General features: G+C 39.3%; 1 protein-coding gene across 9 annotated transcripts in view; it reads left to right on the top strand.

Annotated features, from left to right (window-relative positions):
- Positions 1 to 24,124, top strand: part of syne1a (spectrin repeat containing, nuclear envelope 1a) — a 179,149-nt gene that overhangs the window by 148,353 nt on the left and 6,672 nt on the right. For 6 of the 9 annotated variants that reach the window (XM_059025182.1, XM_034017822.3, XM_034017824.3 and 3 more), the window contains 20 exons: positions 140 to 265; positions 2,468 to 2,623; positions 4,784 to 4,942; positions 5,515 to 5,681; positions 9,975 to 10,137; positions 10,655 to 10,842; positions 11,511 to 11,661; positions 12,265 to 12,447; positions 12,740 to 12,877; positions 13,337 to 13,528; positions 14,533 to 14,878; positions 15,294 to 15,362; positions 16,964 to 17,106; positions 17,946 to 18,072; positions 18,508 to 18,719; positions 20,280 to 20,480; positions 20,825 to 20,953; positions 21,313 to 21,525; positions 21,685 to 21,777; positions 23,880 to 23,938. In XM_059025182.1, the coding sequence (XP_058881165.1) occupies positions 140 to 265; positions 2,468 to 2,623; positions 4,784 to 4,942; positions 5,515 to 5,681; positions 9,975 to 10,137; positions 10,655 to 10,842; positions 11,511 to 11,661; positions 12,265 to 12,447; positions 12,740 to 12,877; positions 13,337 to 13,528; positions 14,533 to 14,878; positions 15,294 to 15,362; positions 16,964 to 17,106; positions 17,946 to 18,072; positions 18,508 to 18,719; positions 20,280 to 20,480; positions 20,825 to 20,953; positions 21,313 to 21,525; positions 21,685 to 21,777; positions 23,880 to 23,938 (3,215 nt within the window). Of the gene's footprint in view, positions 1 to 139; positions 266 to 2,467; positions 2,624 to 4,783; positions 4,943 to 5,514; positions 5,682 to 7,875; positions 8,057 to 9,974; positions 10,138 to 10,654; positions 10,843 to 11,510; positions 11,662 to 12,264; positions 12,448 to 12,739; positions 12,878 to 13,336; positions 13,529 to 14,532; positions 14,879 to 15,293; positions 15,363 to 16,963; positions 17,107 to 17,945; positions 18,073 to 18,507; positions 18,720 to 20,279; positions 20,481 to 20,824; positions 20,954 to 21,312; positions 21,526 to 21,684; positions 21,778 to 23,879; positions 23,939 to 24,124 lie in introns of those variants that run through there. The other 3 variants (XM_034017823.3, XM_034017816.3, XM_034017821.3) reach the window with 2 other exon arrangements.

The raw sequence follows: 24,124 nt of genomic DNA, 5'->3' as shown, positions 1-24,124 counted from the left end.
TTTAGATATATGTCTTGCTGCCGCACTGCCTCGTGAATACTAGATACGGATTGCTTCTAGTGTTGGGACTGAAAGTGCACTCTTTAAGCTGGGATGCAGTAAAAGTCATGCTAACAGTGGCTGTTTGCTGTGTTGTTAGGACTGGGAGAGATGTGAGAAGGGGATCGGAGACTCGCAGGAGAAGCTGAGAGCCTTCAAGAGGAAGCTTTCCCAGCCCCTGCCAGACCATCACGATGAGCTGCACACTGAACAGATCCGCTGCAAGGTAAAGCCAAGTGTCATTCGTTGCAGCTTTATTTCTTTCTTTTCTTTAAATGAATGTTTAATTAACAGCAGGTGTTATGGTTAAAAACATGTCCCCTTAAAGCCTTCAAGGTTATTTTTTTGTTCTAATAACTTAGCACATAGTGGCACTGGATTGTTAAATATTGTAATCATGCTATTATTTTTCAAAAGAATTTCAGCATTTATTATCTGTAACAAAGTTAGTTTGTGTAAACAGTGATTAACCATGACACTAGGTATGGTTTTGTCTAGGCACCCACAGTACAAAGTCCCCCAGCGTATGCTTATAAGAAAGAGTATTTTAGCCTATGTGTCTGAAAAATTGTGTTTCAGTGTCTAGTGACCTAGACTGAGTCCAGTAGATGTAATGCCAGTGGCTAGAAAACCGAACATGATTGGATCTAATGCTTCTTGTACCTTTGCCAGTCCACTGAGTCACCAAGCTTTTTCCCATTCCTCAGCCGTATGAAGTAAAAAAAAATAATAATAATTTCACAGAGGTTGCCTTAGGCAATGTTGCATAATCATGTTGCGCGTGTTCTCAGTTTGTAACTGTCAAGGATAATAAAATAATTGTGTTAAACACAACATGCTAGGCCAAAAAATGAAGTATTTATGTATTTGTTTATATGCTGGTATATGTATAGCGAGTAATTGAGTCATGTCTAACTAACCTGCTTGATTGTTTTGAGCATGCAACATCGACAATGGATAATTGCAAAGCATATGACCGGTTTATTTAGATTTCCAAAAAGCTTTTGACAAAGTCCCGCATAAAAGATTATTCCTCAAACTGAACACAGTAGGGATTCAAGGAAATGCATGCACATGGATTAGGGAGTGGTTAACATTTAGAAAACAGAAAGTACTGATTAGAGGAGAAACCTCAAAATGGAGCGAGGTAACCAGTGGTGTACCACAGGGATCAGTATTAGGTCCTTTGCTATTCCTAATCTACATTAATAATTTAGATTCTGGTATAGTAAGCAAACTCGTTAAATTTGCAGATGACACAAAAATAGGTGGAGTGGCAAACACTGTTGCAGCAGCAAAGGTCATTCAAAATAATCTAGACAGCATTCAGAACTGGGCAGACACATGGCAAATGACATTTAATAGAGAAAAGTGTAAGGTACTGCACACAGGCAATAAATATCATATGGGAGATACTGAAATTGAAGATGTAATCTATGAAAAAGGAGTTTATGTTGACTCAGAAATGTCTTCATCTAGACAATGTGGGCAAGCTGTAAGAAAGGCCAACAAGATGCTTGGATATATTTTGAAAAGTGTTGAATTTAAATCAAGGGAAGTAATGTTAAAACTTTACAATGCATTAGTAAGACCTCATCTAGAATATTGTGTTCAGTTCTGGTCACCTCATTACAAAAAGGATATTACTGCTCTATAAAGAGTGCAAAGAAGAGCAACCAGAATTATCCCGTGTTTAAAAGGCATGTCATATGCAGCTAAAAGAATTGAATCTATTCAATCTTGAACAAAGAAGACTATGCAGCGATCTGATTCAAACATTCAAAATCCTAAAAGGTATAGACAATGTCGACCCAGGGGACTTTTTCGACCTGAAAAAAGAAACAAGGACCAGGGGTCACAAATGGAGATTAAATAAAGGGGCATTCAGAACAGAAAATAGGAGGCACTTTTTTACACAGAGAATTGTGAGGGTCTGGAACCCAACTCCCCAGTAATGTTGTAGAAGCTGACACCCTAGGATCCTTCAAGAAGCTGCTTGATGAGATTCTGGGATCAATAAGCTACTAACAACCAAACGAGCAACATGGGCCGAATGGCCTCCTCTCGTTTGTAAACTTTCTTATGTTCTTATGTTCTTATACAGGATTGTTCATATAGTACAAGGGGAAAATTTGGAAAACAGTAAAATTAACTACTTTAGATATGTTTGAAAAGTAAAAATACTTATTTTAGGTCTGGTATTTCAATGGCATGTATAATTATATGTATTTTTATTTTAATAGCAAGTTAACATATACAAGAAACAATTTACCGCCTTCAGACTTTGCCAGATCACACTATTTACTGCCAATTGTATTTTACACTTGACAGAGTTGTTTTAAAAAAGGCAGCAGTAAAAATACCAGCTTGAAGTATGTTTAACATATTAATAACTTGCTGTTGTTTGTTTCTTATTTTGTGTGTGTAGGAGTTAGAGAACACCTATGACGGCTGGACAGAGGACCTCGCTCACCTCTCTCTGCTGAAGGAGTCCCTGTCAAGCTACATCAGTGTTGATGACCTGTCAGTGCTGCAGGAGCGCATTGAGCTGCTGCACAGACAGTGGGAGGAGCTCTTCCATCAGGTAACATCAGGGCTTGCAAAACATGCCATTGAAGGATGTTTTCTAGAGCAATTTCAGCCAGCAGCAGAATGTAAAATGTGATTAATGTGATTTATCACCAAGTAAACTAGTTCTTGGATTGGCAAGGTAAACTCACTAGCCTAGACAAAATTTTTTGATAATATCCAAAATGATTGTATCCCGTCCCCCATGTGTTTTGACTTGAGGTTGAGTATGTCTTACCTACAAATACCTATAAAATGCTAAAGCAACCCAAACACAAAAAAGCATTTGAACCAGAGATATTTACAAAAATAGAACATAAATAGCACCTAGCACCTAACATAGCACCCAACAGTTGGCATAAGCTTTGCAAACCATTAGAAATATCTGCTGGCATTTGTATAAACCACACGACGTATATCTTTCGTATATTCTGTAACAATATGAAACTTCTAGTCAACAGAACTGTGCAGTTTTCTATAGAATGTTATAGTCTATAGAATTTTAAAGTTTACATATTTCTAAAGATTAGTATAGCTTTTTCTGGTCGTCTTACAATAACCTACAATATTCTAAAAAAAGTAATGGGTTTGGTAATGTAACCAATTATAAACAAACTGATCAAGTGTAAGATATAAGCTAGTGGTGGAAAATAAATCTTTATGCAAATAAATATAAGCTTGTAAGAGAACCACTCTTCTGGTTATACGTTTCCGGTGTGCGTGATGTGAGTGACTCCGGTAAACCACAGGAAACCTGCAGATACTTTGTTACTGTGAAAGGTTTAGAGACAGGCACGATGAAGAAGGATCAGAGCAGGTACAACCTTCCCTACCTTTTAAATTACAATGTGGGTCACTGATAATACAGCAATACACATTAGACATTAGATTGTTGTTAGATTATAATTTAATGCTGGAGGTTATTCGGTTTGTTAAGCAGAAAATTGATTTTGACAGAGAAACAGTGCAAATAAACAGTTACACATTGATGTGTCACTTCTACATGAATTCTTTTCCTCTAGGTTTAATTTAGTTTACATTAATAATGCTTATGCATTTTTTAATCACAAAGCCAGTTTGAGTCCGTTTTGTTCCTCTGTGTGGCCTGTTACCTTTTCTACGCTTACATTACATTTTGGAACAACAGGACAGCAAGACGGCTGCCATTTTAAGTCACTCTTGACGATGCAGATCTAGCTTTAGTTTGATCTGCAGAAGAGGCATTTGGCAACAAGTATTTATCAAGGTTCTAAAGTGTTTATATTTTTTCTTTTTGTGAGGATAATGGGCTTTTACCTTTATGATAGATTTTAATTAGAAACAAACTGTTATTGCCAGGTAGACAGAGATACAGGATGCTGCCCATCTCTCTATTTAGTTGTAATCCTCTGTTGGATGTAGCACATATCAAGTACAGTACCACACGTATATCTTACTTAGATTCAACTGTTTTTATATGTTTTCATGTTTGGGTGCTTGTGGGGCTTATAACTTATAAACCTTTATAAATTGATCTGACATTTTCTATATGGCTTCATAACTAGACATAAATGATCAGCATTTTCATTTACGAGCCATTATATATTTGTTGTGTGGCCGTTTGCTTGTCATCTCTGCATTTGTTATCCTTTTTCTTCCTAGTCACTACCATGAACCTTAATGCTGAAGTAACATTATCTATACTCGGTAGGATACATTCTTATACACACAGCAGCATTTAAGTTTAATAAAGTGGTTTAGAGTACGGCTCCTGGAACATGCTGCCAGCTGCGATTAGGTCATGTGCTAACTCTAACATGCACTTCCAAATCTTGGGGGTTGTGTTGATCCATGTTGTGTTTTATTCATGTTTTTATTAAATGGTATGTAAATAAAAACAATTTAAACTGGCCTTTAGTACTGTATTAGTAAGTGCAATTATACTATATACATAATAGTGAGTCATGCATATATTTTTGTTGAACATGAAAATATATGGTAAATGTACTCGCTGACGTAAAAGTAGCAGTCATTTAATACATTTGGGTACACAAAGTAGTTAGACATGGTTAGAATGAGTTTACCCATGGATCATGTGTTTATGTGGAACTGTACATTTTGTACTGGGTTGTGAGTACTGGTGCAGGGAGCTGACTGTTTGTATCTGATCCTGTCTTGTGTGCTTTGTCTTCTCCAGCTCTCCTTACGCCGGCAGCAGGTGAGTGAGAAGCTGAACGAGTGGGGGGTGTTCAATGAGAAGAACAAGGAACTGTGCGAGTGGCTGACACAGATGGAGAGCAAGGTTTCTCAAAATGGAGACATCAGCATTGAGGAGATGATCGAAAAACTCAGGAAGGTAACAAAAGCGCCGCCTGTCACAGTCCTTTCCCTGTCATTTCCCACTGCATTGCTTTAAGATTTGCGCTGCAAGTATATATCCCTTAAGTTTAGTATATTGGATTTTGTCATATTAACCAATCTTGACAAGTTCTGTGATAGCATGACATGTCTGAAAAAAAAAAACAAGCAAGTTTTTTCTGTGCTCCTGTTTGTAAACACAACATCACATGTTTAGAAAGGGGCGGATTTGATGACATCACCAAAAAGGGCAGAACTCCAAAACTACTGGAGCCATTCTGAATCATCAGAGGAAACATGGTGTGAAAGTTGATTTTCAAGCACTGCTTGTATACAAGCCAGGATTAACACTAGAAAATTAACTGAGAATCTTTAAGCGGTTACGGACAATACAGATATAATATTTGGTTTGTTTCTCTACAGTACATTTGTTTAGAGTGTCCTGTCTGTAAATTTTTTTTTAACTTAATAACAAGAATAGAGCACTTCTGTTGTCTTTTTGGAGTAATTCCTGATAATGGAGTCTTCTGGGCCAGCTTTGCCCCTAAGCTTCTGTTGCTTGTCCTGCAGGACTATCAAGAGGAGATTTCTGTGGCCCAGGAGAACAAGGTCCAGCTGCAGCAGATGGGTGAGAGGCTTGCTACGGCCAGCCATGAGAGCAAAGCAGCTGAGATTGAGTACAAACTCAGCAAGGTCAACGACCGCTGGCAGCACCTTCTGGACCTCATTGGAGCCAGGTGAGAATGCAGACCCTCTAGGAATATGACCAATGTATGCCAGCTTGTCTCTAAAACATACCTTTTTGGATTCTGATCTTATTAAATCTCATCAGATGCTAAGCACAATACTGTCAGGGCAGTATGTTGTGGGGAGAATGCAAATATTATCATAATCTATGGAAAGGGGGTGGTGTTGGAGACTCAGTAGAGACCACTCTCCTCTATGGGCTCATCCAAAGCTCCAGAGTGATGTTTTGGAGTTCTGGGTTGTTTTATTTCTTCTTTAAAATAATTAGTGATAAAAAATGACTTATAAACAAGGAAAGACCAAAGCACTTGCCATGTAATAGCTATAATTACAGCACACACATAGTGGACTTTTAATGAATTGTATTAGCTCACTGTTCCTTAGATAAAGGAACAGTGCTGCAGTCCTGGGTTGTCGAGGTGTAATACAATACAAAGTATCTTTAAAGCCTTGCCACATCATAGGATTCCTCAATTCATTGCCAATTTGGGATTTTTTGATTCACTAACACACTAAATTCTATGCAAAATTTACACTGATGAAGGCTTTAGCTGAAATATTTGTCTACTTGACACAAAGCAGCTTAGTAAGGCCACGTCCTGGGAGAGGAAGGACTGGAGCAGCTGCAGGCGCCTCCTGCTGAAACTGGTTTAGCAGTGTTCCTCCAGACTGACCTACCCATTCAGAGGAAACCCATCAAACCAATATAATTAGGATCCAGACACCTGGCATATTCTCATCATTATTATTTCAGCTGCAGAGCATGGCCATGTTGGCGTGCCACTGGCAGCAAATACCTCCCACTTTCTCCTGTTTGTTGATGGAGGATTTCAGGTAGCAAAATAGGTGAAGACAGGAATTAAACATGCGATTCCCAAGGCACTGGAGATTTTATTGGATGGCTTTACAGTAGAACCTATCATAGCTGACCCTGTAAGAGACAATACTCTCTATTAACCAATAGACCTCGCTGAACAGAACAGACAAAAATTGATAAATGCACATTTTATTATGTGTCTAAAACAGTAAATTCAGCTCTTAGCAGGACAGAACAGATTCGGGTCCATATTAAAACCAGGCACTAAAAAGATGAGAGGGGTATTGCTGTAGACCTGAAGGCAGTTGAAAAGATGGTGCGTTTAGAGTGCAGTTTCACGTAAAACAGAGCAAAAAAGCGAGGGATTCATATAATTACTGTACTTAATTAAAAAAGTAAGAACTGTTTTTTGAATGCTGTTTTGTAAATGGCCAAGTGCTTACAGTGCTTTTGTTTTTGATTTGCAGTCATTTTTACTGATTTATCTTTTTATAGTATATGTGTAGTACTGTACTTTGGTGTTTTAGACACACTGCTGTACCTGAATTTGTTAATTTAGAGTGTCCCAACGCTAATAAAGCAACTACAATGAAGTATAACAACAACTGCTGAGATAAGATATTTTCATATAACCGATGGACCCCCGGAACCAATTCAATCACATATGGCAGGATTCTACAGTATATGAATTTGTTAATCCCATGTACAGTACTGCATCCTTGCAGTGGCATGGCATGTGTAACTTATACTGTACCTGCTTGGGATTTTACCTTTTTTTTTCATTTTAGTTGTACATTTTACTCACTAAAAAAATGTTGTCCTCTTTTATTGGTCTTCCCATTAAAAATATATTGTAGTATAGACAACTTTATCATTTAAAAAAAACCCTGCTTTTTCCCTGACAGAGGTAGCCCTGTGTCAACACCACAGTGCTAATAATCAGTGAGGAGGCCTACTATTACAGCACTGTTTTTCTCCTGCTGCTGTGGGTGGAAAGTGAGCTAACTAACGACAGCTGCACTCTCTTGGCTGTTGTGTTTACCATCACTGCCCTCCCTTTCCAGATTAAGAAACTGAAGCCATTCCTACAGCCAGAGAAGAGGAATTCATTTTAACCTTTGTAGTGTTTATGCAGGAGTCCCTAGACATTTGTTTGCCAGCTTTTTGTTTTTGGGACTTATATCTTAGTCCTGTTAGAGTTAGAGCTTTATCTCTCCGCCCACTTTTCGCTCTGACATTCCTGGAAGGCCAGCTCGCCAGCACATGCTGATGAATGTAAGTTTTATTTAGAAACATGAACACTTGTCACTCGCAGGCTGTCTCCAATAACATTTGTTTAGAGCGTCGTTGACAAGTCAGTGTGGAAGTTGTCCCTGACTGCCTTGCCTTGTGGAAATAATTCGTTCATTTGCCTGTGGGTCCAAAAGTTTGTAGAGATTTCAGTTCTCTTAAGCTGAGCTCCATGGTGCTGCATTTAAGAACAGAAACAATGGCAGGTTGCCGTGATGCAGACTCGAATCTTCCAGACTGCGACTGCGATGTGTCCAGGCAGGCTATGCTTTTTATACCCTCTTTCTTTTTTTACTGATATTGGGTGTTTTGAGTCAGCCTACACTAAGGCTGTGTTTTCTATTGCTAGTGGGATGCAATACATTATGGCATACCTCAAGGGTTCATTTTAAAGTGGATGCAGTATCTTTTATGTCTTAGTGCTTTGCAAAAAGAGTAAACTGCCCTACTGTTGGAACATCTTGTTTTTCTTTTACTTAAGAACATGCAGACAGAGAGTAGATATAGCAGGTAGTGTTGTGCTGTTTTGTGTTGAAATGTCCTTGTATTTACGATAATGACTCAAAAAACAACACCAGAAAATAATGAATAGTGTGGTTTTATTTAAAGTAATATGTTACCCTGAGCAATGATTTCTAGTATGTAGCAAGCTTAATTTGGGTCAGTGAAAGTAAGGACAGTCTGCTTGTTTGATGTTGTGGATATAGTATGAGAACAATGACATACTTGTTTACATTCTTTTTTAGAGTAGTCTTTGACAGTAACATAAGTACTGTGTCTTACAGCAGACTTTCTAAATTAACACACACATCAAGCCGTAGTTACACATTTGAATGAATTAGAAATCCCTGAGACACTGTACAGAAATGCGTTTGCTTACTTTCCTGAAACTGTACATTCATAATTATTTACATAAACACTGTCATGTACATTTATTTTCTGATCATTTGTAATTTGAAGCTTGTTAGCCAATCTTTATATATGTATTTGAGGTTTGCAAAAATCATATACGACATTAGTGAAGGCCTTCAACAGCTATAACTATAACAAAAAATGTTAAAACATGAATAAATTGCAGTCAGATGTTCAAGTAGTAATGGAAAGAGATATTTTAAAAAGTATTTAATTAGTAAAACATATCTGAAGTGCAACTGTTTTATATTTTGAAGTGTCCTTCACTTGGTGCTCTCAGTAAAGAAGGCTTGAGTTCAAGTTCAGCCAACATACCATAACATGACAGGCTTTAACCAGTGCTCCTGGCTGTTGATTATATCATTCATACCGTATGCACTTAGCCTTACACAGTACTTCTCTTCATCTAGTTTTTGTTGTTGCTGTTGTACAATAGTAGTGACTTCATGGAATAATGTACATCCGATAGTGATTAAATAAAATGTACTACAGGGCAGCTTACAGTTGCTCTAATCACAGTGACTTAAAATAAGACAATTAGAATGACAGTTGTCGCATTTTTTAAAGATTCAGTGTGCTACTGTTTTTAAACCATGATTTAAGGCACATTACACTTTTTTAAGTATGTTTGCTCATTGAGATATAAGACTTATTTACAAGAGTGCCCCCTTTTTGTTCTGAATTGATCTAATATATAATACATGTCAATTGCTATCTGTGGTTTGTATGGTTTGTACTTGATTTTTACTGCATATTATAACTACTGTAATAAATGTTAATACTATTAGCTGCTCATTTTTTCTTATGCAACCGTAATTAATATCAGCAGCTGTTGTGACAAAAGGTTGGACTGCTTTAGGGTCTGTTGAATGAGAAAATGTCAGTGACTTCTTAAGGCTGTTGTCATCCAAACCACAGAGTAATGCATGGGAGCATGGCAGCATCTGCAGGAAATAATTAATGAGGTTGTATTACCATGAACAGAGCCCATTTATAGCCAATACAAAAAAAATTACAACAACAACTTAAGCAGTTTATATAGCTGCTAGTACCTACATTTACAAAACAAATGCTATATGACATTTTCATTGCATGTATACTGGGCTTTATAAACAAAGGCATTGCATGTATACTGGTTAAATCCACATTGCTTTTCTAAACTATCCTTGCTAAATTAAGGGTAGTGATTATTGAGTTCTTGTCATGCTACTGTGACGGTCGTACACTAGCATATTAACATCGCCCCTCTGTACCTCCATTGCAGGGTGAAGAAGCTGAAGGAGACCCTGGTTGCTGTACAGCAGTTGGATAAGAATATGAGCAATCTGAGATCGTGGCTGGCTCATATTGAAACAGAGCTTTCCAAACCCATTGTCTATGAGACCAGCGATTCCAGCGAGATACAGAGGAAACTCAAAGAACAGCAGGTGGGAAACTCACAAAACAAACAGATACAAATCTAATAGTCCAGAACCTACATAGTGACCATTGCACATGAACTATGCATCAACAACTGCTGCTGCAGAGTCACTTACAATAAGACCTGGGTTTTACATCTCGACTTGCTTGTACCTGAGTCATTACCATTTGTCTGTTGCAAGTACATCCAGCACATCAGTTAAGATTGTGAAAAGTATTTCTCTTGTTACAATGTCTTACATAACATGCTAGTTTCCTTCTTTGCTACTGTGTAAAGAAAAAAAAAACATAGAAACAAAAAACAGTACGATACGAGAAATGCAGAAAGAGTTGCATAGTCTCTTTCATACCACTAAAGATGTAACTTTATTATTAAAACTTTATTGCATTAGGGATGTTGATACTCAAGTTATTCTACATTAAATATCAATCTTTGCATAACACACAACAAGAATAGTTAATATAAATTCAGGTACTGAGGCGCTGATTTAGACCAGTGAATGAGATTCTTTTTCTTTTCTTCAGGATCTCCAGAGAGATATAGAGAAGCACAGCACCGGTGTGGCCTCAGTGCTGAACTTGTGTGAGGTTCTCCTGCATGACTGTGATGCCTGTGCCACCGACACTGAGTGTGACTCCATCCAGCAAGCTACCCGCAGCCTAGACAGGAGGTGGAGGAACATCTGCGCCATGTCCATGGAGAGGAGACTCAAGTAAGTCAAAGTGCTTTAAGTTATCCCTCTCTAAACATAGATATCTCCAAATATACCATTGCACAAGTTCATGAAGGCTGAGACAAAGACCAACTGTGTACACCTGATCGAAGCCCTGCAGGTTATAGAAATCAGAGTTAAAATTAGTCATACAAATTTAAGAAAATTGTGCAGCTCAGAAAACGATAGCCAAACCAGTTCAGCTACAGACACTGCATGGTGAGACTTGCTGATGGCAGTCGTATTGAAAACATGTGTTTTTGGTGTCTTGCAAGTTTTTGTTCAGTGGCAGGGGTAGTCTGTGGTTAACCATCAAGTAATTTACTAAGTTACTAACTTATTTGATCAGGAAGTGAATGGTTTAATGGAATTTTAATTTATGTTACAACAGGACTCTTTGTTTGCTGTAGACCCACTGAGTCTCTGTATCTGCAGATGCTGCTGCAGTTTAAACTAACAGCTAGGACCAAGTTTAACAAACATCAGCAGTTGCTCAGTGCTGTTATGTTTTGGGCACATACCAGATAATGCATTACTGTAACTGGGTCACCTAAAGCATTTCCTGCAGGGGGCAATGGTGGGTTGACTTAAAAAAAAAACTGTGATGCAATTCCAAATCTATTGCTTTGGGATTTCATTTTGTTTTGTTATTTATTTTTAAAAAATAGGATTGAAGAGACATGGAGGCTTTGGCAGAAGTTCTTGGATGACTTTTCTCGCTTTGAAGACTGGCTGAAGACGTCAGAGAGAACAGCTGCCATCCCCAACTCCGCTGGAGTGCTGTACACTGTAGCTAAGGAGGAGCTGAAGAAGTTTGAGGTACATCAGGCAGCTCAGCCAGAAACCTAATGCCACCAGATTGGGTTACCAAAACCAGTTGGTGCTGGTCTACACCACATACCGCAGATAGATGCAACATCATTCTAGTACATTAGGAGAACTGCTAGAGAACAGTTTTCACTGAGCCTGTTTTGTGTATTACATTTTAAGCAGTGTTTAGAAATGAGGGGAAAAGTACTACATATGATTTTCAATAAACTTCAGTCCTTTTTAACTAGTGGGAGGCAGATTCCCTTGAATAGAAAAGCAGTTGCCAAAAAGTAGTTACATGGTTACATAGCATTAGAAAGCAGCTGTGGCCTCATGAGAGCTTTGAAATGCAGACCCTTCGATGGAACTGTTGCTGACGCCTCATTACAAACTCCATTTCTCCACTTCTGACCTTGGCTTCTGGGGTGTCAGGCAAGGTTCCTCTTTCGGCATATAAAATGATTTAGTACATCTCTTGAAAAAAAGCTTTATAATACCCGTGATGCCTCATCCTGTTAAAAGTAGTAATCATTGATAATGACTACAACCCCCACTCCTTAGTTTATTGCAATGGATTAAAGCAGTCTGACTGGTTCTTTTTTGCTGTTGCAGGCATTCCAGCGGCAGGTCCACGAGAGCTTGACCCAGCTGGAGCTGATCAACAAGCAGTATCGCCGTCTGGCCCGGGAGAACCGCACTGACTCCTCCTGCAGGCTGAAGCAGATGGTCCATGACGGCAATCAGAGATGGGACAACTTGCAGAGGAGAGTGGCTTCCATCCTGCGTAGACTAAAGGTACTCCAGACTAGCCTTACCCCTATGATGAAATACAATACTGCTGTTCTGCAAAGCCGTAGAATACTTCATACTGAATAACATATTTTGTAAACTGTAGTATAGTAATTATTTATATGGATATACTTACAGTACACAGTGGTAATGTCGTTAGAACAGCTGTGTTGAATCAGCTTTCCTTAGCTTGAAACATTTCAAAATTAGAAACAAATTGTTTCTAATTTTGAAATGAAAAAAATTGAACAGGCTAGGTTTGTATGACTTAATAAAGTATGCCTGCTCTTTGTTACAGCACTTTATTTGCCAGAGGGAGGAGTTTGAGACGGCCAGGGACAGCATACTGGTCTGGCTTACAGAGATGGACCTTCAGCTCACAAACATCGAACACTTCTCTGAGTGCGACGTTCAGGCAAAGATAAAGCAGCTCAGGGTAAGAGATCTTTCTGCTCAGCAGCAGCATCACACTCAAGCTAACTGCATGGTAGTAACACTAGATTAAATTAGATAGTAGTAGCAGGATATGTTGATACATACAAAATCCATGCTTTTGTTCAAATGGACAGTATTTGCTGTTTATATTATAGTATAAAATTAAATTATACTTTTAAGGTGCTCTGCAGTAGTTTGTATGGTTTATACTGTAGCAACTGGCTTACTATTTCCAACGTTGATTCTGTTCCTTCAGAAGGATTTATCCACCCACCAATTTTACTGTTGCTCTTTTTACATTATAAAATCAATTTTTGCAGTTACCCTGTATTTTAATTTTCAGCAAATTAAGTGTGTATGGTTTTCACTTCCTGGAGAAAACGTGACTGGCGTTTTGAGTATTGAATGGGCCACGTTCTTCGTGTGTCAAAGCAGTATTATTCCTGTACTCCCCGAGCAGGCGTTCCAGCAGGAGATCTCTCTGAACAGTGGGAAGATTGAGCAGATTTTCCACCAGGGTGAGCTGCTGATCGAGAAGAGCGAGCCCCTGGACGCGGCCGTCATCGAGGAAGAGCTGGAGGAGCTGCAGCGGTACTGCCAGGAGGTGTTCAGCCGGGTCGAGCGCTACTACAAGAAACTCATCCGCCTGCCGGTATGCCTACCACTCACAGCAAAGAGCAAGCACAAGACATAGTGACCGTGTAGACTGGCCAGACGCCTGCAGGCTTGCTCAGAGCTGCTTTGTCCTCCGACAGTGTAGCTCTGGGTTGGCTGCATGGCGGGCCTGCAGAGTGAAAGGAAGCAGTCGGCTAACGGCACACACTTCAGAGGTCAGCGTGTGTTCGTATTCGCCGCTCACGAGTCAGCGTAGGGATGGTAGCGGTGAACTGAGCCTAAATACAATTGGGCATTTCTTATTGGGAGAAAACAGGGTAAAATTAATTGACGACTACTAAATAAAAAAAAAAAGACATGACTATCCGAGTACACAAACAGCAACATGACATACTGATGAGAAAATACAACAAAGACATCTGCACGATTTCGAATCATCCATGTTATACAGGCAGCCATTTACAAAGAAGCATCATTAGCTTCCTGAGGAATAACGAGAAGCTTTACAATTTCATTGTTTCTAACAAACAGTACCAGCTTGGACATCGGAAATGCTGATCAGACCCCCGTATTTTTTGACATGTCAAGCAATACCACAGTTCACAAATTGGGAGAAAAACAGGTTCTGACTGTTGTGTTTGCAATGCGGTCAGTGTTGTTGTGGTTGCTGGGTTACATGTTGTCTGATGTCGTGCTTGCTGTTGCCGGGATGCATGATGCCGTAAATGAGTGAGTGGTATGTGTACGACAGAGACGCCATCTTAAGTATTATACAGTACACAGCACAATAAATGAGCTCCCTGGTTAAGCTACAACAACACTGTTTCATGTCAGTTTTGTACAAGATTTCCATTACATGAGAGTAGATGTTAAAACTTCATGCTGATTTGAACTCGGCTCTCGCCAAGATAAGCACCAACTATGTTTTATTTTTTCCTCAAATTGAGTGTGGTAAATTTGGGTTGTGTCTTAAATTCGAAGGAATATGGTAACCTGTTCTGAATAGTTTATGACCGCACTTACTTATCCCTGCTACCCTAGCTGACTGACGACGAGCATGATGTGTCGGACCAGGAGCTAGACTTGGAGGATGTGGTGGAGCTGTCCAGCCTGAACTGGAATGACAAGTCAGCGGACAGCGTGCTCTCTCCACACCCCTCCTCCAGCCGCTCCACCTCCATGGCCCTGCCAGTGCAGGCAGAGCGCTCGGGAAGGGACACCCCAGCCAGCGTGGACTCCATCCCCCTGGAGTGGGACCATGATTATGACCTGAGCCGCGGCCTGGAGACCATGAGCGGCGTGCAGCGGGCCCTCGCCTCCGATGATGACGAGGACGCCCAGGAAGATGACAAGGAGTTCTACCTGAGAGGAGCCGCAGCCGTCACAGGTCAGTCTGTGTTCCTGTTGTCTTTAATGGAGAATTGGGTTGTGATGAGAATTTGATGCACATCAGTTCACAGTTGGCGCAGTTAGTTTGCAACCTGGGGCCATCTACTTTAGAGATTTTCCTGTTTTCTGCAAATACCTATCATTGCCGTTGTCTGTTTTACTGTATGCAGAAGTAAGCCTTGAATAATTCATACTTGCACATTTATAGTCATCTTGCCCTGCACTGAGGTGGTTGTGAAGCAGCAACAAACTCTACTACGCTATTCTGCAAAATAGCAAGTAACATTACACACTACCAGTATACTGTTCATACAGATTATATTTTTGCAGAACTGACTTGCCCTCTGTTGGAGCAAAATAACAGAGGCGTTCCTTTTAGCTGTTCAAATGTTGCTTGTATTTCTTTTTTCCAGATGTAGTGATCCCTGAGAGCCCAGAGGCCTATGTTAAACTGACAGAAAATACTTTGAGATCAACCTCTGGTAGGCACTCCTAGCCAAAGCATGCCCCAAATAAGGAAATTTAGCTTCCATCGGTACCAGCCTGAGCTAACATTCATGTGCTCAAGATAACTCACCCTCACAACCTCACTCACTGCATTCCTACAAAAAAAAAAAAAACTAACCAGCACATTCTCTGTTTAACCATAATAAAAGTATGCCTAACCATAATAACAAAAACAAGCACTTACAGACATGCGTACTGTTCCCTGTATGTTCCCAGTATGTTCCCTGGTTTGCATCTCATACCTGAGTTCTGCACATTATAACAGTCAACAGTCATGTGTTCGTGTGTGTTTGTAATAGTTAAGCTGTTACTGTATTATCACCTTGCATCCATCACTGGTTAGGGATTGTATTATTTGGTAATTTGTGAACTAATCCACTATCACTGTGATAGACAACTGTTGTAAATCATGTATCTCTGTTGGTCTTTCTTTTAAAAACCTGAAGGGTAAGTTTGAGCCTTTGTTCAGCAACACCTCACGAGAAATACAATATGCAAATTCAAAAGAAGACATTTGAATTGATTGTGTTTTTTAATACCTTTGTATGGTGGAGGGGGCGGTGGTCTTCAGGTAAGTAAGATGCAATTTAAACTAATCAGTGAGGTCCTTTTATAAAAATACATTATTTAGAAAGTTACAGAGAAGCACCATTTCTGCTGTCAAGCTTAATGTGTCTGGTTGCAGCAGACATGGCTTTAGTGCCTGAGATTTCATTTAATCTCATACTGTTTCGTGTAAAACTATTGTGATTGGTTGTTTACAAAGAAATTTAACAAAATCATCTAATTACAATGTTTGTTTTATGATGAAAATCAAAGCATCAGATTTTTTATAAATAATAAGAAAATGACGGTGCTGAGGTTCTCAAAATGTTTAAGTTTTGTCAGAACTATCTCAGATTCTAGACTACAACTTTTGGTGTACACATTTTACATACTATTAATCAAAGCAAAATGCCACTATAAGACAGTATTTACAACCTGCGCCTTTATTGTGCCTGTCTTTCATCTTTAGTATCCTTATAGATAGATTATCATGTTCTTAAACACCATAAATTGTCAGACTATTGGTGCTTTACATTAGGAGACTGTATTTAAACCCAAAGTATAAGTGGGTGGGATGTGAAGTTAGTAACGCCCAGTATAGCCAGTGGGCATTTACTGTGCCTCTATTGTGATACATTGATGATGAAAAGGGATATATACAACTTATACAGGGACTAAAAACAGTGTTTGACAGTAGCTATTTTGCAACGAGGACTGGTTATATCTATCTTTGCATATCAAGCTCAGTAGGGTGTGCAATCCTCTATGGGTTTAACTTAAATATGCACAGCAGCGAGTAAGATTGCACTGTAGATTTTGTTAAGTATGTTAGAGTGACTCAGCTGTAAGCCCTTCATGTGTACTCTGAAGCCCATGAAACATGAAGCAATTTTCAGACGTTTTCTGGCAACTGCTATTCTTTACATGGAGAACGTTGTTCTAAAATGCCTCCCTGCAACAAGTTGCTTAAAAACAGATATCATTTTTTTCTTTCTTGTTTCTAATTCTGATAATTCTTACTTCTTTACAGGTGAGCCGGGTTCCCTAGAAACTCATATCTGGCAGCTTGACAAAGCCCTGGACACCAGTCACTTCCATTTGCAGCAGACCGAAAACGTCATCCGCAGCAGGACGCCCACAGGTCCAGAGCTGGATTCCGCCTACAACGGATATGTGAGTAGCACTGGTGGCTGACCTGTAGACTGCCAGCCCCTCCTTACCTCAAACTGCACAATTCCTAGTGCTTGTTTGTTGAGCTACTGTGTGTAGCCTAGCAGATTACTGGTATAGGTGTGTAGATTTATTTGGGACCCATGCAAGTGATATGCTGTAGGTTTAAATTCTATTAAATCTTCAAGGGTCTAAACATGGGGCCCAAAGTTGCACAGTTTAACAATGACGTGGGGTGGGTAAAAAGTGACTGTCTAAGGCATCTCAATCTCCTGTAGTACAATTGACACATGCACACTAGGAGACTGAATTATCAAATGGGCGTAACTTGCATAAACAATGCCTGTACTCCATGATATATCATACTTACCTGCATGGCATATCTGAAAATCGCAGTGGTGATCCTAGCTATTGCCCAGTGTCACTTTATAATGTAAATTTAGTGAGCTTTGTAAACTTTGATTATTGCAACTCGGAAACTAAGATTTGAAGATTAAAGTATAATGAACTAATTGGCAATGGTGACCCAGATACATTGATATGGCCTGGAATGAACCTTCTTCTTGGCTGTCTTGCTGAGCTTTACTTTCTATGGAAAGGGGCAGAGCTACTGACTCAGAACAACAAGGTGGTTTCCTTTCTATCCACGCTGGATAGACTTTCCTCTAGGCAATCAGCCAGACTTTACTGGAGTACTCCGTTAAGATTCTAATAGGCGAAGGCAACCCCAGCCAGGAACCGAACCCTCATCCGAAGCCAACTACATTGCCGAATACTAAGCCAGTGGGCTGTGAAATGCAAACATGCGATATGTAGTGTAAGTCGCTGCTTTCCTCTTCCAGATGAGGCTGTTGTCTGAGTGCCGTGGTAACATTGATACAGTGAAGCGTGTCGGATACGAACTGAAAGAGGAGGAAGACAAACTGTCTGGACTCATCGACCTAAACAGCACTGAAACACAGAGCTCAGGTGAGGTGCACAGCTCTGTGATGGAACACAGCTGTACCACAAATAGCATACAATTTAAGGGTTAAGCAAGTCTTACCTTTTTGTAATATATATATATATATATATATATATATATATATATATATATATATATATATATATAGCCTATTGAAAGCTAATAAATGGGGCTTTTGAATACCAGTATGGACACATTCAGCAAGCCGTCCCTCCCATCCATGAAGAGTATCCCTATGAATGGGATTTTGTTTTTTAAAATGTTTTTAATTACCCTGTTCGCTTTAATATAATATTGACTTGTGCACAGGTGGCCATATGCTGTCATTGCGGCAAAGGTATTCAAGCAAAGGTCTGCACACCCTACTGAATAATAATAGTAATAATAATAATAATAATAATAATAATAATAATAATAATAATGTGGGTTTTGCTGAACAGGTGTGATTGAACGCTGGGAGCTGATCCAGGCCCAGGCCCTCAGCAAGGAGCTGCGAATGAAGCAGAACCTCCAGCAGTGGCAGCAGTTCAACTCTGACCTGGACAACATCTGGGTCTGGCTGGGGGAGACGGAGGAAGAGCTGGAGCAGCTGCGACGCCTGGACCTCAGCACCGACATCCACACCATCGAGCTCCGGATCAAGAAGCTCAAGGTACAGTACCTGCCTGCCTGCCTACCTACCGCCACAGGCACCAAGATAGCCTTCACAGGCATACAAGGTGTTTGGCATCTTATTGACAAGAGTGATGATAAATCAATAAATCAATGTCATTGCAAGATTTGTTATTATTATTATTATTTATTTCTTAGCAGACGCCCTTATCCAGGGCGACTTACAATTGTTACAAGATATCAAATTATTTTTACATACAATTACATTATTTTTTTTTACATACAATTGCCCATTTATACAGTTGGGTTTTTACTGGAGCAATCTAGGTAAAGTACCTTGCTCAAGGGTACAGCAGCAGTGTCCCCCACTGGGGATTGAACCCACAACCCTCTGGTCAAGAGTCCAGAGCCCTAACCACTACTCCACACTGCTGTATCAATTACTCACATCTGCATAATAATGTAGATTTAGCATTCCTCTTAACATGTTCAGGGTCAATGATTGTTTAAACCCCAATTTTAATTAAAGGCAAAGTGAATTGAGCATGAATATGATTAATGGATATTCCGTGTTTACTGTGCATGGCCAACATGTAGCGAAGAAACAGTTCTCATTTTTCTTAATTGTTTTAGGAGGGAATTTCAGAAGTTACAAGGGTTGATCACCGCTATAAAAAGTAACTGGAATTAGAGGAGCCTTAGTGACCTTCAAGTAACCCTAAGCAGGATCCTTAAATAGCTGTCATCATCATACAAGCTATTCATTCCTTTCAGTTGTCTAGCAACGTGCATCGAATACCTCTTTTACACTCTCACTGTGTACACACTTGAGTTGGCTGCACTGCAAAAAAGAATTAGCTCACAGTATACCAGTGAAAGAACCAATGTTTCATTATTGGAATCTTTCATTAGTTTCACTCAGGCTAAAAATCCCAGTTATGAAAAAGTCAGACGTGATTGGCACCTTATAAGCTATTGCCCATACATATTATTATTACACATTAGCATGATTTGCTGTGGAAGTACTTATATTTTCAGTAGGGGAAAACTGAACAAAAATGTATTACCAGTATTAACACATTTACAGTAGTGTTAAGAGATTAAACAATGTGAATGTTGAGTAGAAAAGATAGAAGTATGGTAAACCTGGGCCTATTTATTTCCATTGCTTATGCCTCAGCTTTGAAACTGGAGTCAAGCAGGATGCTACTTGAATTTAAAAAAAGCATTGTCATAGACGTGCCATGGCAGCCATGACAATGTTTTTTCAGCGACGTTCCCAACTATTACAAGTACTCTGCTTTTGCTTGTGCAAATGTACTACACTGTCACTGCAGTCATCCTTCCCAAGTGTTATCTTGCAGGGCTTGTACTCCCCTAGGGCGTACATCCTTTCTTATCATGAACACTAAATTAAACACCAATTCTTGACCAGGTATTTGAATTTATTTTGAGCAGTTAAATAGGGAATACTAATTCATCTCCCACTTTAGGTAGCTTAATATACCAGCCTTAATACCTATCCCTTTATTACAAGTAGCTGTGTTTGACTGTGTTATACAGGAACTCCACAATATAGCGCATGTTATTTTGTTTTTAGGAGCTTCAAAAAGCCGTTGACAAACGCAAAGCCATCGTCCTGTCTATCAACCTGTGCAGCGCAGAGTTTGTGCAGTCGGAGACGGCTGAGGCGCAGGAGCTGCGGGCGAGACTGGGTCAGATGAACAAGCGCTGGGACCGTGTGGGCAGCCTGATCGAAGACTGGCGCAGCTCGCTGCAGGACGCACTTATGCAGTGCCATGTAAGTCACAGTGTTTCCTATTTATGCCACATACTTGGAGTGCTCACTAAAATAGTAGCATTTTTGGTATAACAGCATGGGTGGCCTTCAACTGATTTATTTAATCCCATCTCATCCCCAGACAAATGTCCTTCAGACCCACCTCTTTAAAAGCGAGCTCCCATTAGTGCTTCCGGATTCTTTATCTCTGTTGGGCTGAACTGGGTATATAACTTAAAGAATGAAACCAACAAAAACAAAAAAACAGTGCAACAGATGTTCAGACATGCTACAGTAAATGCTCTTTGGGATAAGAGACAATGTATTCCTTAACAACGTCACATAGTCTCTTTCTTTTTCTATAGGATTTCCATGAGATGAGTCATGGTCTGCTGCTGTGGCTGGAAAACATTGACAGAAGAAGAAATGAAATTGTTCCTATTGATTCCAAACTTGACTCAGACACCCTCCATGACCACCACAAAACTCTGATGGTAAGCGCAGAGGGGCTGATCAGGTTGGACATTGATGTCATCAATTGTATAAGATTGTGTTGTAGGACACAATAATACTGTTTACAGTTACATAGATGATTTAATTAAAGATCTTAAAGCTCAGAAGTAAGCCTCTTGCTGATGCTTTGTCAGAAACAGAGTAAGGCAGTGAAATCCTCTTCAACATCGGCTCTGCATTTCCGTGAATTTTCCGTGAAGGATGAAGGACAGCATGTTATTACAGTCAACATATTGTTATAGACTTTGGGGGGAGGGGGACTAGTTGGTAATCCTTTTATCCATGTTAGATGATTCTGTTGATTGTGAAGTGACTCAGGTGTTCTTCCCTTGACCTCCAGCAAATCAGGCGAGAGTTATTGGAGTCCCAGCTGAAGGTGGCCTCTCTGCAGGACATGTCCAGCCAGCTGCTGGTGAATACACAGGGCACAGACTGCCTGGAAGCCAAGGAGAAGGTGCATGTCATTGGAAACCGTCTAAAGCTCCTTCTGAAGGAGGTCACGCGAGACCTCAGACAACTGGAAAGGACGCTGGCCATCACAAGCAGCCAGCTGGTGAGTCAACACAATGATGACATGTTTAGAGAAGGTGCTAAAGATTAGGGGTTTGTGCAATTATTTCTATGGTAGGAAGATTTTCAAAGTAAGAAATAACTGTTTACTTCTCACTGCATCCTGTACATATCTAATCTTAATCCCTATTGTGCAATCCAGGACCTGTCATCCTGGTCTTCAGCTGATGAACTAGACACCTCTGGGTCCCTGAGCCCCATCTCTGGCAGAAGCTCCCCAAGTCGTCGCCGATCGGTAACGTATAATCCTGCGTTTCTAACGTGTCTCAATGTGGGGGGTGAGTGTTAAATGTTGAGATGTATCAGACAAGCGGGCCCTGAGTGCCAGAGCAAATCCAGCGCGAACCAACCACACAAGGACGCCCACAGTGCTTCTCCCACCCTATCTACACCTCCCCTCCCCATCTCCCTCCTTGCATGGAATCTTACTCAGGACAAATATATTTGGGCTGGAGATTTCTTTTATATTATCCCTTCTTCAAGTTCTGTTGATTAATTTGATTTAGTTTTCCTTATTTCCTAAATATATTGTTTTAGTTACCTCTTTAAACATTTGTAATTTATGTCTAATTAAACTATGGTCTATTTTTTATTAATTTTGCTACATTAACTAGTTTCTTTTAGAATCTTGTAGCGAAATTCACAAGGAATACTGGCTTTTCAAGTTGAAAAACATGAAACTGACACACAACTGGCACAAATACATGCTGACAATTTTGCTAATTTGGAAATCAAGGAACAAAACTAGAATCAATTCATCCCACTAACTAAATACCATATTCTTATCAGATATCAAAAAACAGTTTTACTGTTAATTAAATGCTGAGTTTACCACAGGTACATTTTGGTATCTGTAAAATATTAAATGAAGTAGGAAGCTGCCAGACAGGTATTATTATTTTTTATTATCTGTTTATTTAGCAGACGTCTTCATCCAAGGTGATTTACAGAGACTAGAGTGTGTGAACTATGCATCAGCTGCAGAGTCACTTACAACTACGTCTCACCCGAAAGACAGAGCACAAGGAGGTTAAGTGACTTGCTCAGGGTCACACAATGAGTCAGTGGCTGAGGTGGGATTTGAACCGGGGACCTCCTGGTTACAAGCCCCTTTCTTTAACCACTGGATCACACAGCCTCCCTGGTATCAAATAACTATATCATTGCTAATTATACATTCTGTTTATTCAGAGTTAAAATAAATACAAATCCTGTCTATATTCAAGTAGTATTTAAATAATCAAGAGTATTGTTTCAGCATGCCAAGCTGCTGTACTACTCTAGTGACATAAATCATTGGTGATTGTACTTGAATGTACATTGCATAAGTGAGGATTACATACACAAAATACAACATTTATTCCAGATAAACACACAGTAAACATTATGTATTTGGTTTCTCTTAATCCCTGTAGAAAGATTACAATGCAGATAAAAAGAGCAAATTCTAGAAAATATAATTACTGCAATAAACACGTATTTTCATTAATTGCGTTTCCTTTGGAAAGCACTCACTGTGAAAGCAACTGGAATTACTGAACTAACCCAAGTGATTTATAATAGAGACATACGCTGCTTACATTATTATAACATTATTTTTCTGCTTTTTTTAATTGAAACATTAACTGATAAATAAGCTTTAAACTCTTACATCATATAAAGATGAACAGTTGTTCCTGCTGGTAAATGCAAAATGAAAATAGGATGAATTCTTACTGTAACAAAGGCTTACTTTATAACAATTTCAATCCAATACAAAAAAAACACACATAAAAACAAATGCCTTTTTTGTTTATAACAGCAATAATACACAATCCAGATGGCATTATTTACTGGATAACTACAGGATACAGAACTAAAGCTCTGCCTGTGTGCTTTCTGTCTGACTTTTGACATTTTCATAAGACAAAAATGGTTCACTAACTAATAACAATGTGGTCAAATAAACACAGAACACCCTGTTTATCAACATTGTAAGTACAAGGGCAAATTCTTTAGTGGTATAAAACTAGCAAAAAAAACAACCGGCATACAAAAACCATGCTGAATGCAGGTGCATCAGTTTAGTTATTTTAAATAACACATTTGAGAAGCTTAAATATAGTGTTTAATTTGGTAGCAAGTACTCTCTAATGGGTTGTGTAATATTGCTGTAATTAACCCATTTTTTATATTGCTTAAATAATTATGAAAAGCCAGTATCCTTGTTCTCATGGGTTATCTTTCACCTTCATTTGATTCTGTTGCTGCACGTTTTTGGTTTCTTTCATCGGTAGCTTGTCTTTATTTGCCTGGACTGAACATTCTCTTTCTTTACCCCCTGTTCATTGCAAACAGCCACGGGGCACATGTAGTCTCTCACAGCCTGGACCCTCTGTCAGCAGTCCACACAGCAGGTACCTTATTCTCCTGGTTTCTAGAACTCCGGGAAGATAATGGAATTCATCTTGCCAAGTTCACAGTGTCTGTGATGCCATTCACAGTTATCTATCTACCTGGACACTCGAAGTTTGATAAAAAAAAACAAGTTATTTGGCTTGATAATTTAGTTTTGATACATACAGTTGCACATAAAATTGAAC

The sequence above is a fragment of the Acipenser ruthenus genome, chromosome 6 (assembly GCF_902713425.1).
Source record: "Acipenser ruthenus chromosome 6, fAciRut3.2 maternal haplotype, whole genome shotgun sequence".
NCBI lineage: Eukaryota > Metazoa > Chordata > Actinopteri > Acipenseriformes > Acipenseridae > Acipenser > Acipenser ruthenus.
This window is presented reverse-complemented; position numbering and strand designations above follow the sequence as displayed.